General features: G+C 45.8%; 1 protein-coding gene across 1 annotated transcript in view; it reads left to right on the forward strand.

Moving 5' to 3' along the window:
• The window catches only part of NCKAP1 (NCK associated protein 1), a 577,107-nt gene that overhangs the window by 232,286 nt on the left and 331,102 nt on the right, over positions 1–13,719 (forward strand). Inside the window, exon 12 of the mRNA XM_078680487.1 lies at positions 10,425–10,531. Within this exon, the coding sequence (XP_078536613.1) occupies positions 10,425–10,531 (107 nt within the window). The remainder of the gene's footprint in view (positions 1–10,424; positions 10,532–13,719) is intronic.

Raw genomic sequence — 13,719 nt, forward strand, 5'->3', positions numbered from 1 at the left:
TCATGAACTCTCGCGTGGAGGAAGACCTTGACTTCCAAGAATGGGTAAAACGAACGGTGTAAATGAGGGAATGTAAAAGGAGGGTGAAATGAAATGATGTAAATGTTATAAAGTACAACGTTCCAAGGTATCAGGGAACGGGGCTGACCCAAGAACCGAAGAACCTTAGAACCCCACAGCGTTGAAGGAGGTTTAAGGATCCCGATAGTGAGATACATCCTTTGACTGGATACCTCGCACTAGGCATCTCTGGTTTCCTTTTCACGTTTCCCCGCACACGACCTATATGGACACACTGCCCCCCCCCGACTCCAGAAACCATATCCCCGGGGACTCTGCCCCGAGGAGGGAAGACGAGTAAGAGGTGAGTAAAGGACTCTTGGATACATGTATTTAAATATGCGCGAATGCTGTTCCCTCCCCTCCCCCTTTTTTTTTCCCTCCCTCTGCAGGTTACATCAGAGATTACAGCCGAGGTGTGGCGAAGATCTGAAGCCTTGCCATGTCTAATACACGAAGCAGACTAGCGCCGCAAGGTGGTGCCTAAGCACGCCTGCAAGCTACTCACGTATCGAACAAACCCGAAAAATTAGCACGACCCGATAAAAAGTGATCACCCTTAAACCAGACCGGACGAATGAACCCATGTCACGTATGATGCGAAACTATGAGAGAATGTGTGTGTGTGACCGAGGCACTGACCCAACTGGTCGAAGGACCGAGAATGCGAGAAAGTGCGACAAAATGGTACCTCCTTTCTTCTTTCCCTTTCTCAAAGCACGTCCCCTCTACCCTGTCTAATGCTCAAACTGCATGATTACAAGATTCTAACGCAGACCCGTGAATGTCCTTTACTGTGTAATGCACTAAATAGCCTTTCTTGAATACACTGCCACCCTCTCTGATTGCACGTGTACTATTTAGCCTGCCGTTGCACTCTCTCTCTCTCTCTCTCGCTCTCTCTCTCTCTCTCTCTCTCTCTCTCTCTCTCTCTTTCTCTCTCTCTCTCTATTTTTGCACTCCCACTCTTCCGAGCGATTAGCCCCGAAATTGGCAGACTGCCACCCCTAGCGCACCACCTAATTGGCTTCAAATACCGTCAGTATTTGCACAAAAACTTGTCTTTAATACAATCACCCTGAGACCGTGTCATTACCTCTCCTTTTCCGCTAGAAGTCAATGAGCCGAGGTTGGGCCGTAAGGGAAAGGACAGGTAAGACGACAGAGGTCCCCTAATCTGGCCCGTAATAAGGGAACTACATGTCAACGGCTCCTATGGTATAAAACAAGGACCTCAGAATACGCGACCCTCCCCGTCCCGAATTGTCGCAATACCCAAACAGGAAAAATGATCACCCCTGTTACATCCCCTGTATCAGCCGCTCCAAAATGGAGTTATGAAACTACCCCTCATTCCCGGTTGTGAGGAATGGGTCGATTTACGCCCTTACCACAAGTTTCTATGACCCTAGTTGTTTCCCATAAAACCCCTGTCTTTTCTGACTAAGTACTCAGGCCGTAGGAAGCTACGTAGGAACCAGAATGATGTGTTACAAGGTTAAAAGACTAGACCAAAGTGAAGAAATCGTTGAAATGAACCCTGCCGAAAGTGAAAAATGTTTAGTTGAAAAACAGGACGCATTGATAAAAAGAACTGTTTAGCCTATGTTCGTCCCTCAGCAAAATATCTGTTTAGTACCATGTTGATAGCACACAGTACCCTTGGTAAATATAAATCCCTAGAGAACGGCATATCTTTGTCAAGCCCGCCTTACGAAGGTGGGTCTCCATCAGATAAACTGTCGAAACTGTAATAAATAATTATGAAGGAAAGCCATAGTACCTCCAACAGGCCCGTCATCGGTCATTTATATGTTAGTTGTGATCCCTAAAATAACGGACGTTTTCATTTCTATCTGAAGCTGGGAGAGAAATAGACTTTTGTGATTACCTTCCTCTGCAAATTCTCTAAAGACTGTCTTTTCAAACTCGTTTAAGGGTACGACTGTCAGGAGAGAGAAGGACCGGATGTGGGAGCACGAGGCCTGACTGCAGACTATGGAACACCTATGACATGGGCCAAGGCGAGACCGCGACAGAACAGAGCTACAGGACGAGGCACTACCTCCAGCAAAGTGAGAAGAAAGGGCTAACCTGATGCCCCCGCTCTATGTTCGAATGTGTGCCGAAAGGTCCCCGCTCTCTAGACTCGGTCATGAGCCCGCCCATCTGAAGTCTCTCGTTCCCCTAGTTTGTTCCTAATTTGGCCTTGCTCCATCCCCCTTTTTCTCCGACCTACCCTATGGACTGTTTTGTACGCTCTTCTTCCATCTGAACTTTCTGACAATCACCCCAAAGGACACAGGGCGAAAAAGACCTTTCCGACCAGAAACGCGAGGAAAGGGTCGTGCCCTGCAACGCAGAACTTAGAATAGAGCTGGACTTGTAACTCCACCGCCGGTGCTCCACCGCGCCAACGAAAGACAACAAAGAACACTGAGAACTCGTTAACTTCAAACATTTGACATCCTCAATCGCCGTTTCCGCTATGCCTCATTTCTCTCCCAGCCGCCATTGTATTGATCATGCTCCAATCCGAATCTGATATATGTGATAACCTACCAGTCCACGTTATGAAATGTACTTGCTGCTCTCGCTACAGAATCGTTTTTGTATTACATTCCTATGACTTTCCTGCTAAGCAAATTGATCAAAGTTTATCAAATAGGTCCACCTCCCAAAACTAGAAATGTTAAATTGTATTGTTTACAACTCTTTCCATCTAGGGTTCCTACCGTTTTCTTTCTCATGCCCACCACAATAGAACCGAGTAGAAAATGAACCAGCAAGATGTCTTGGATATGTTAAAGGGAGGACTGTTGAAAATTAGTACGGTTTGGTGAACATTATCTGCGCCATCTTGCCTCTTCCCCTGATGCCACACTTTTGTCGTGCGCACCCGCCATTTTAAGATTCCCTGATCAGAGCGAACCCTTTTGCATGCCGCTGGCCCCTGATATAGCCCTTCGCCCTCACTAAGCCTGCACGCTGACCAACCCCCTGCTTGCACCTGCCTTGAACCATAAACCCCTCTTCGGCGCTGCTCTGCCCCAGGCCCTCATCCTGTTCCCAGCGCGACACCTCCCTTCTTCCCTTTCATGATCCCCGGCCCTTAGCTGCAAACCCCCTTTTCTCCCCGTGTGCCCGTTTGTCTTCCCCGTTCCCAGGCCGACACCCAGCTCTGCCGATACCATTCCTTGCCCCTCCCCGTACAATAGAAAGCTTCCCCCATCAAAGGATCCCCGGGTTGATCAAAGCCCCCACTCGATGAGACCCGATCAAACCCCCCACATTCCGTGAATCGGCGGAATACCCAGCTGCGCGATACTCATCACCTGTTGCGACTAGGGTGGGGACTTCAACTGTAAATGTGTGTGGGAACGGGCCCAAAGGGGAGTTCCGGGAATGTCTTTTCCATACATCAAAGCTTTAACATGAATATGTAATCTGCAATAAAGTCATAAAACAGTGTATAAGAGGCCAGGCCTCAGAAATGTAGGTAGAGCACCTCAGGACGATACCTTCTGCCCGTTTTGTGGTGTTCTCCTCCGGAGAGAATAAAAACCTTGTTTCCTGCCTTCCAGTCTCCAGCGCCTGCCTCTTCATTGATTAAATAACTAGAGGGCCACAGAGGCAATACCGCCGGGCAAATATCGATTGTCCCCGACCCGACTCAGCTTTTAACAATCAAGCACCTGGAAGTGTCGGCGCAACCTCTCCGGGGTCAAATACGCCCTATGAAGCACGAAAAAATGCACCTGTTGGAATCTCGCATTTCTCGTCCCTTTCCAGGTCCTATGTAGCACCTGACCCCAAATGGAGTCCGGGATCTGTTTACCGACGCTGGCCTCCCAACGCGACTTCAACTCAACCAACGGGGCCAGACCTTCATTCAACATCCTATTGTGGAGGCAGGTCACCGCCTTGACGGTGCCCGCTGCCATCACCACATATTGGCACACCATCGTCACCTCCGGTTCAGCCAGTCCGCCCCCCCAGTGCCTCTGTACGGCCGCAACAACCGCCGCATGCAACAGGAAGGAACCACTTGGCAGGCCGAATTGATCTTGTAAGGTCTGGAACGGGGCCAGCGTCCCGTCCACATAGAGGTCTCCTACCATCTGCAAACCTAGGTCCTCCCACTCTAACAATTGGGACCAATCACCTCCGTGCGGTAAGGCAGTGAGCATTCCCAGCGGAATCTCCGGTGCATACGGCCGGCGCTTCCCAGCCCTCCTCAGGTTCCTGTTCCAACACAATCTAAGCGTCCTCTCCTCCATCGTGAGGTCCCTACTAGCCAGTCTCTGTTGCATCACGATCGATGACAAGACATGCCTCTGAACGCCGTTCCCCCGGCCATCCTCAGGTCCTCTGAATTCCCTGGCCACGTCCTGCGTCAGGACCTGGAGCTGCGCTGCCAGATAGTATAGCTCATAGTCGGGGACAGCCATCCCTCCTTCACACTTGGGTCGCATCAAGGTGGCTAATGCCACCCGTCGGCGACCGTGGCCCCAGAGAAAGCCAGACACCAACGTCCTCAGCTCTCGAAAAATACCCTGCGGGATCCACACCGGCAACGTTCTAAAATAATACAGGAGCCTCGGGAGTGCCACCATTTTCAACAGTGCCACACGGCCTAGTACAGACAGCGGGAGAGATGCCCAGAAGTCCACACTGCCTCTCAGTGCTCGAATACAGCGCCCCACATTCCCCTCAAGGAGGTCCGCCGCCGCATGGTAGATGCGCACTCCCAAGTAAACAAAACAAGAGGGTTCCCACACTACCGGCCTCGTGAGCTGCGGGCAGAGCGTGGTCTTCCGCAACGGAAACACACAGGTCTTAGTCCAGTTCACTCTGAGGCCTGAAAGCCTCCCGAACCTGCCCAACATGTCCACCGCGCCTTCTAGAGCCCTTCCAGAATCCGCCAGGTACAGTAATAAGTCGTCGGCATACAACGAGATGTAATGCTAGTCAGGTCCCTGTGCAATCCCGTCGAAAACAACTCCTGTTCTCGCCTGCGCCGCTAGCGGTTCCATTTGCCAGCAGAGGTTTATGCACTTTTTATCAAAATTACGCAATCCGTATAAACAATTCCTTGAAGTCTAGTTTCATGCTGCTACATTTGTCTTAATCCTTTTTACTAATGCCTCATAAAGTGCCATGTGCGCCTAATAAAGTGCTATGCGTGGCCAATTGCACTGTCCCTAAAAAGTGTAACGTGAATGAAAAAGTGCACTGTGCGAAAAAGTGCCAATGTTACTGATTTAACCAATTTCATACCGCCAAGATGCCTCATACTTGTATTATCTTTACAGTGCACACCCTTTCAACACATTCATGCCAGTCACGAAGAATGTCATAAAACCCCACATGTTCATCTCTTTCCCTTCAACCTAATTCTACAATGCTCCTAGTCCTCTTATGTCCATATAACACCTAAAAAATGCACATTAAAAAACGTATTAAACACATGTAGATGCCGCAAATATGGGGCCATAGTCCAACAATACTTTAGAATTGTAGCAATAAGAGGTTTAGGTGGTCATGGCAGTTGCCAGGGAGGACGTTTAATCTAAATCCTACCACTTGTTGATGAATTTACTTCAGTTGACATGCTGAGAACATTGACTGCTTCTCTTTTAAAATTGTTGGACCTTTGCTTATATTTTGTTTTTGCCTTTTATTGCCATACTATCTAATAGATCTGTGTATGAATTATAACAGTAAACACCAACATATATTTTCTATTGTAATATACAGACTTACACCGAGATACAGCTGAGATGCGTATTGGGACATGGGGACCTCATCCTCCGGGCCTCACTGTATTTCCAAAGTGAGGGGGACCGCGTGGCCCCTCTCCCACTGCTATTAAGGGCCCTGGGGACTGGCTCACTACCCATGTCCGAGGGAGTCCACCTCTGGGATGTAGCGGTTTCGCTGCCCTCACCAGCGTGGGCAGGAAAACCTGTGTTTGCTGCCGCCTGGCAGGAACGTTTTCAAAGCTGTTGCCACACAGGAGCAAACACACAGTCTGCCCCCAGTGGGCGGGAGCTTTGAAAATTCTGGGTGCAGGCTTTTGAAATGTTTCCCTTCCCTTGGGGCTTCCCCTGCGGCCCCAAATGAGTATATGGTGGGTGCCCTGGATGGGCACCATTGCACCTGCCTTAAAGAAATTGGATGGGGGGTCCACGGCTTGAGGAGGTGGCCCTATTCCCCTTTATTTGAAGAAGTGGCCCTAGGGAATGGGATCCCCAGGACCTAATATGGTTTGGAGAGGGGGGCATGCAGTCTCCCTCCTCTTCAATAAAACAAAATAGCCCTGGAGATGGGGTCCTTGGGGCCTAGTAAGGCTAGAGCAGGGCACTTGCGATAACTATAACTGGTGAAATTTAGTGATTTTTAGAGGTGAAAAGATTACGTTGTTACTTATCATTTACCCAAGTGTAAAGTTACTCCGTTGTTTTTTCGGTGTATATGAATGTGTATAAATATAAAAATGTTTGGGACATTACACACGATTTTGTTTATCAGGTCTGAGAACGATTTTTAGTCATGTCCAGTATATTTTGTTAATTTTATGCACTTTATGAATAAAATACACCTGGTATAGAATTGGACTGTACAGTGCCCTAAAGACCAGTATTGGTAGCTCTAGGGTAATTGGGAAGACCAATTGACTCTCCCAGGCTACAATCAAGACTTTTCCTTGATAGTGCCAATCCACCAAGCTCCTAAATGATGTTCCTTTTAACTGCATGTGCTGTCTTTAAATATCGTGATGGATACTTATTAGGTTGTGTGGCCCACATGGATTTAGGGTATGAGGCAACATTAACCTGCTGGACAAGAGGACAGTCCATGTGCCCTTCTAGTTTTTCCTCCCCAGTTTCCTTGCTTGCTGAAACAAACACAACAATGCATTACCGCAACAAATAGCGAGGTGCAAGATAAGGAGCTCTGCCTCTGAAAGCACAGTGTATCTTGAAATGGTTGATTGTGAGGAATTTGTACACCATGGTAGTTCATGTTCCTGTTGCCCAAAATGCAGTTGTGAATTCACTCAGCAGAGCAATTAAAGAGAATCACAAATGGGTATTAAATTAGACAATGATATGCAATGTATTTTGCGTATGGAAATTTCCACAAATAATTTGATTTGGAAGTGCAGAAAATAAGCAATGCCCAAGTTAAGCATCCAGGCATTACCAACCAGACATTCTGGGAAATACTTTTGATCAGTTTGAAAAAGTTTTTGTACTTCCTACGATCAAGCTGCTTCAATCATTAATCATCGGAGGGACAGAGCTAGGAAAATACTCATCATACCGGAGTGACCAGGATAGTGGTGATAAGTATGCTGTACTAATGGAACATCTACATAAGAAACTGCAGTTCAGACCAGATCTCCACCCCCTTTTCTGAATCATTTTGTCCACCATAAGCGTGGAAGGGTATACTCAGACATGAGTCCCTTGCTCACTGCTCCATCAGGATTCAAGCAAGCCGGGCCGACGACGCCTGAAATGGCAGAAACCGGTCCCCGGAAGCTTGTCTCCTTTCTGGTGAAGAATTGGCTTGGTAGTTTGGTCTGCCCTGTTCCCATGATGCACTGGGCCAGGGACAGACTAATTTGCATATAGCCAGGTTCTGAGCTGGGATGGGGCAGTGAGCTAAATAACGGTGATGGATCAAGCCCTGATCTTTGGACTGGGTAAGAGTGGTCTGCTTAATTCAGACACTCTGTTCATCACCACCCCCTTTTCTGAATCAAGTTAAGCATCCAGGCATTACCAACCAGACATTCTGGGAAATACTTTTGATCAGTTTGAAAAAGTTTTTGTACTTCCTACGATCAAGCTGCTTCAATCATTAATCATCGGAGGGACATAGCTAGGAAAATACTCATCATACCGGAGTGACCAGGATAGTGGTGATAAGTATGCTGTACTAATGGAACATCTACATAAGAAACTGCAGTTCAGACCAGATCTCCTATTCAACGTTAGGGGCCAGATCTTGCTTCACAACCTATATTGAACGTGCTAACTCTACACCAGAACTCTTTTACTATAGACGTTTAAATCTCCGGCAAGATTGCTTGAACATTTTGAAAGCTGCAAGACTTAAATCTGTCCGATCATCATACTTTTTCTGTATCTGGTGTGTTCAGAAAACTTTGATCCATACAGAAAGCAAGATAAAGGAGTGCTTCATAGCGCCTTCATTGGGCTAAAACTGGGCTGTAGTTTTCTTCAGTAAAGGTACAGCCAGCACTCATTGCCTACCATAGCAGTGGTCCTTTCCAGACCATGTTTTTCAAAATCCCTGTTGTAAAAGGCTTTTTAGAAGGAGTTAGTTTCTTCCCTTCCTTAAAGAAACATCTTTCACGTTGGGAGTTAATATGGCCCTAAATGAATGCGCCAACCACAGGAGCCTATCCACAGAGTAACTTAACCTATTGAAATGCAGCTTTTCAAATGTCCATAACTTGCACACAAACGGATTATTGAAATTCAGGACCTATGTAGTAAAAAAACAAAACTTTTCCCACAAAGATAAGGTTGTGATGAGGACCCATCCTAGTTTCTTCCCTAAAGGTATATCAGATTTTCACATCAGCTAAACCAGTTCTCTTCTAATGCTGTCTCCCACAGTTCTCTCTGCCTTTACATTCTCTGGACAGTAAGAGACTGCTAAAGTTTTACCTTGATAAACTCAGAGACCACCTTTTTGTAAATTATTTCTACATATGTATGGTGTTAGCCACTTTGCAATAGTCCATTGCTAGGTGGATTGTTTCCTGCTCTGCTACAGTCATGCTAGCAAACCTTTGTCTGGTAGGACCAGTGCCCTTTTAAAGGAAATACTGTTAATGCAGCATTTTACAGAAATATATCCATTGCTGAATTGTGTAAAGCAGATAGCTGTAGGTCTGTACAGACTTTAACAAAACATTATTTTCTCGTATAGATTCCAGAGCAGATGCTGATGTGTGCTTTGTTAGTGTAGTGTTGGCTATTTCTCTTTGTCTTTCTCCGCAATTGTTAATGATGGACTTGCTATTCTACTCCGAGTTCTGACTAATGATGAAGATCCCCTAGATGGAAGGAATAATCGGGCCACTGGAATCATGCAGCAGGAAAGGACTATATTATGCAGAACTGTTGACTGAATTATGATGCAAGAAAAGGCCAGTTATGCTGCGTGCTCTGTGCATTTTGTATTGCTTGAGACTGATTATTTTATTATTTTAAATATTAACACGAATGCCAGGGAATCCTTCATCATAGTCATCAGAAAACTGCCCTTCTACCTAGAGAAATGACAGAGGAATTAAATGTGGTTGTACCACAAACTTTGATCATCCCAGTGAAAAAGAACTGGCTCAATAGCCACTGATGAGACTTTATGGGATACTTTTCCTATGCTCTTCCTTAAAGGAGCAGCATTCGATTTCCCAGCCTTCCAGGCTACATTGTCACTATTTCTTCGTACCCTTCCTATTAAAAAAGAATGTGAAATAGTTTTCTTGTTGCTATGTTATTTATAGAGAACAATTGTCTGAATTTTGCATTATTTTTCTTAAGCAAATAGGTTTAACATAGTCCCATTTACCCTTTCGCAGGCAGATAAAACTACTTTATTTAAAAAAAAGTTTCAACAGAAAAGCATATTTATATATATATATATTTTTAAAAGTGCTCTGGGATCTGCATGTGGGTGGGACAATCCACTGTGTATGTTTATAATAAAGATTACTTGAACAAGAATTCACAGGTAAATCACTACTCCTTCACCCCCGCCGTGGCTAGCACTGTCAGTCGTTCGCCCTGGTACCAGTAGCTATACTAGAGAACTGTACCTATTAAAACTCATGGCACAGTGGCTCACGTTACTCTTCTGAATTTTTTTTCCCACTGAGAATCATTGGTGCTACACAACTTTTTTTGTATCTAGGTAGGGTTTTTACCTGCACCTCCTTTTGTCCACTTTGCTGTTCCTCGCTAATCTGTTCTTTGTCTTTACTTTTCTCTTCATGCATACTGTTTCCTTATCTACTGTTATATTCAAGTTTGAATTTTAATCAGACTTTAAAACGTTTTTGTCTAGTTTCCTTCAAACTTGAATGTCTGCCTGTATTTTCCCCATTTCCTTAAAGTTAATTAGTCCTTCTTATTGATTTTTTTTCCCACCAGTTCAGTTGACGTTGTCTGTCTCTGCTTGTAATCTAAGTTTTGTACTTGATTCTTCACTCAGTATTCCTCATCTAATTCTAAAGTATTTTGTTTCCGCTTGCACTGCATACTGAAAATTAGAACATTCAAGTGCATTTATAGACTTCAAATCTATTTTTATTTCAGGCACTTTTTGTGTTTATGGCTTTATCCTTTGCCCGTGATGAAATAATATGGCTTCTTCGACATGCTGATAATATACCTAAAAAGGTTGCTGATGACTTTATGGATAAGTAAGTATGACTGTTGAACACATGTTTCAAAATTAGTTTGTTTGGTCTAGATATCTTTAAAGGTATTTTTATCCACAGGGCTTCAGCAGAATTTTCAAATAACTCATAAGTGGTGTTCAGGAGAAATTTACACTAAGTTTGAGAAATCAAAGTTTGATATACATAATATTGAAGGTTTGATGTGCAGGATAATGCGGAAGAAAATTCACAAACTTGCATGAACTGGCAAATTGCAGGCTTAATATTTAAAAGGTGTTTATATGCAAGGACAAGAATCCATCTACAAGACAAGCTCTTTTTAATGTCCTTTTTCTGCTATTTTAAATTCTAACTCTATTTCTTTTTTTTTATAGCTGTTCTAAAATAGAAGTCTAGATCTAGTAATAGAGCCATTCTAGTGGTCTTGCTTTAGCTGTCTTTCACAGACCGCATTGTAATTCATACTTGACATGTACTCCGAGCGGTCTTTAGGTCTACCCTTCAATGTTATTGAATGGCTTTGTTGTTATCTCACTTTTCGGCTTATTCATTGTAATTCCTGATGCCTTGTACTTGTGTTTATCAGACCTGAAGGAGCATTTGGATGTATTCTTTCACTGCTGACGTGAGGGAAGATTATTTTCCCCTCTGTGTCCAGCATCCTTCTTGGAGCCTGGACACAACAAACATATACACCTGCTGGCAGTCACCTTGTTCTGCCACCCACTGGTTGCGACTGCCAGTTATTGGCTTTATAAAGGCATTGACTTTTATAAAGCTATATCAGTAGAAACAGCCATCTTGCAATTCTATATTTGTAATTACTGGTCCAGGATGGCTTCCATGTTGCCTTGTGATGTAGCATAGTGGCCATATTGAAATAGTATAACTCTATTAAGAGTGTAAACAACAGAATTGCTGCATTCCAGAGCGGTCACCTGATGATGATATGGGCTTCACCATTGTTTACACTGCTCAAACATTGTCAAAGCCAAAGTATGCATATGCAAAATGAGACCAGTTGGCGGCGCAAATGCTTGTTGCAGATGGAATTTAATACGGTGGCAAGCAAACTGAACTTTTCTGAGTTTCTGCATAATGTCTAAGGAGAAATACTAAGCAGTGTTTGAGATAAACAAAATCTGATTGCCGCTGTAAATCTCCTATTCTCTTTCTGCTAACTTTTTCTATTAAAGCATCAATTGAAAACCGTGTATATTGCATTGAGTAGGTGTTTCTGCCTAAACATATCCTAGAAAAGGACTCTGAAAATACTGTCCTCCAAAGGACATTCGTGCGCTAATGGAGAGCAATATTGATGGGAACGTTATTGGGTTGCATTGAAAAACATGTTAATTAATACTTCTGATTTTATAAATTGCTCCTTCCACCGATTCCATAAGTGAACCTTCCCATTAGTGACATTGGAGCTGTAATTTTGCTCTGCGCTAATAGACTGCTTGACACTCCTCCCAGACAACACTGTGATGTGATGTCCTGGCTTTAATATATGGCTGCAGAAACACACAACGTCCGTTCCGCTGCAATATAGTCATACCTTTAGAACAAAAGATTTAAGAATACTTTTTTTGGTAAGATTTGAAAGTCCAAAATGAAGCAAGAATTTTAAAAAGTGGTGGACAAGTAAAATGGCTGAACGGATGTGAGCCGTCTCAGCTCCAGACCCCTATGACTGGCACTCGCTGTTCACACCACTTGCAGAGAGCAGCAGATCGAATGCCCGTACTCAGCGGCGTCTTGTGCGGTGCCGGAGCTCACACCGTGCTCTGTAGACGATTGACAGCTGCTTTCACGGACCACAGGTCCGCCGTTCTGGAGTGCCGAGGACCCTCTCAAAATGGCATAGGGTCGCTTACAGTGCGGGCTCGAGGGACCAACGGAGCGGCCTGGGAACCTATGATGGGACGGGCGCGGACCATACACAGCGCCCAATGCATCCTACCTACTTGGGGGCACAATGGCGACACTTACCCCACACCAGACCGGAGCTGATGGAGCCTTTTGTTGCGCCAGATCAGGGAATGCAGCTGTGATGCGGTGTGGGCCTGGACGGTGCCCTGAGGGCAACGTGAGCGGCGGTGACAGGCGGTCCGCTACCATCTCTGTGGGATCTCCCTGGCCGGGTCAGTTTCCTTCAATTTTGGCGTCTGCAGCACCTCTAAGGGCTGGGGAGAGCCCAACTTGGGAGGCCTTGCCTGACTTCAAGACGGCGCCTGCGCTGACGCACTGATGCACACAACGGGGGAGCTCTCCGGCCACGGCTGTGATCACTGGCTGGAGGGCAGTGAGTGAAACCCCCTCCCTTTACATGAACTGACCTGCCTGGGAGTGGATCTTCCCGGGGCTCCCAATTGCTCACTATCATTCGCCACGTGGTGCCTGACCTCAATATGGCTTACTGTCCTTGCTTCTCAGAGGCCTGATCTCCATGCAGAAAATGCCACATGTGCAAGACCTGTTCTCCTCACGTCGCTCCCTGGGGTTGGTTCTCGGGGCCTGTCCCTGCGCTGCGCCTGGCGCTGTCCCTATGCCACCTAAGAAAACCATAAACAAAGTCTCCTGCTAATTAACTATACCAGAAAAGGGCTCCCTTCCCACGGAGACTGATCAAGCGAAAAGCATGGCACTTAACCGGGAGGAGCTGGTGACCACCCTCAGAGACTTTAAAGCTGAGCTGTGCCTGGAAATAAAACAAGACCTGCGGACCTCCGTGGACCAACTTAAGGTCGACCTCACTGAGAAAATGGCGTCTCTTCGGCAAGACGTGGACGCTGTTGGCACCAGACTATTAGAGTTGGAGGAGCAGACGCAAGAACTGGAGGCACGCTCCATCAAGCTACAGGAATCCCAGCAAGACCTCCAGGCCTAGCTGCAGGAGGCGATCCTCAAAGCAGAAGACTTGGAGAACAGATCCCGAAGGGAGAACATTTGCATCCGGGACTGGGAAGAAAGTGCGGAGGGACCGGAACTGGAGGCGTTCGTGTTGGGCTGCTTCGCGGAGCTACTAGCCCCTCACCAGCTGAAGATTAAAATAGACCGAGTCCACCGGGTGGGGACCCCACAATCTGGAGATCGCAAACGGACACGGGACATCTTGGTCAAGCTGCACTCTTTTAAAACGAAGGAGGCCATCCTGAATGCAGCGAGGAAGAAAGAAGTAGCATCCTTGCAATGCAACAAGTTTTCCC

This window comes from Lissotriton helveticus, chromosome 3_1 (assembly GCF_964261635.1).
Source record: "Lissotriton helveticus chromosome 3_1, aLisHel1.1, whole genome shotgun sequence".
Classification (NCBI taxonomy): Eukaryota; Metazoa; Chordata; class Amphibia; order Caudata; family Salamandridae; genus Lissotriton; species Lissotriton helveticus.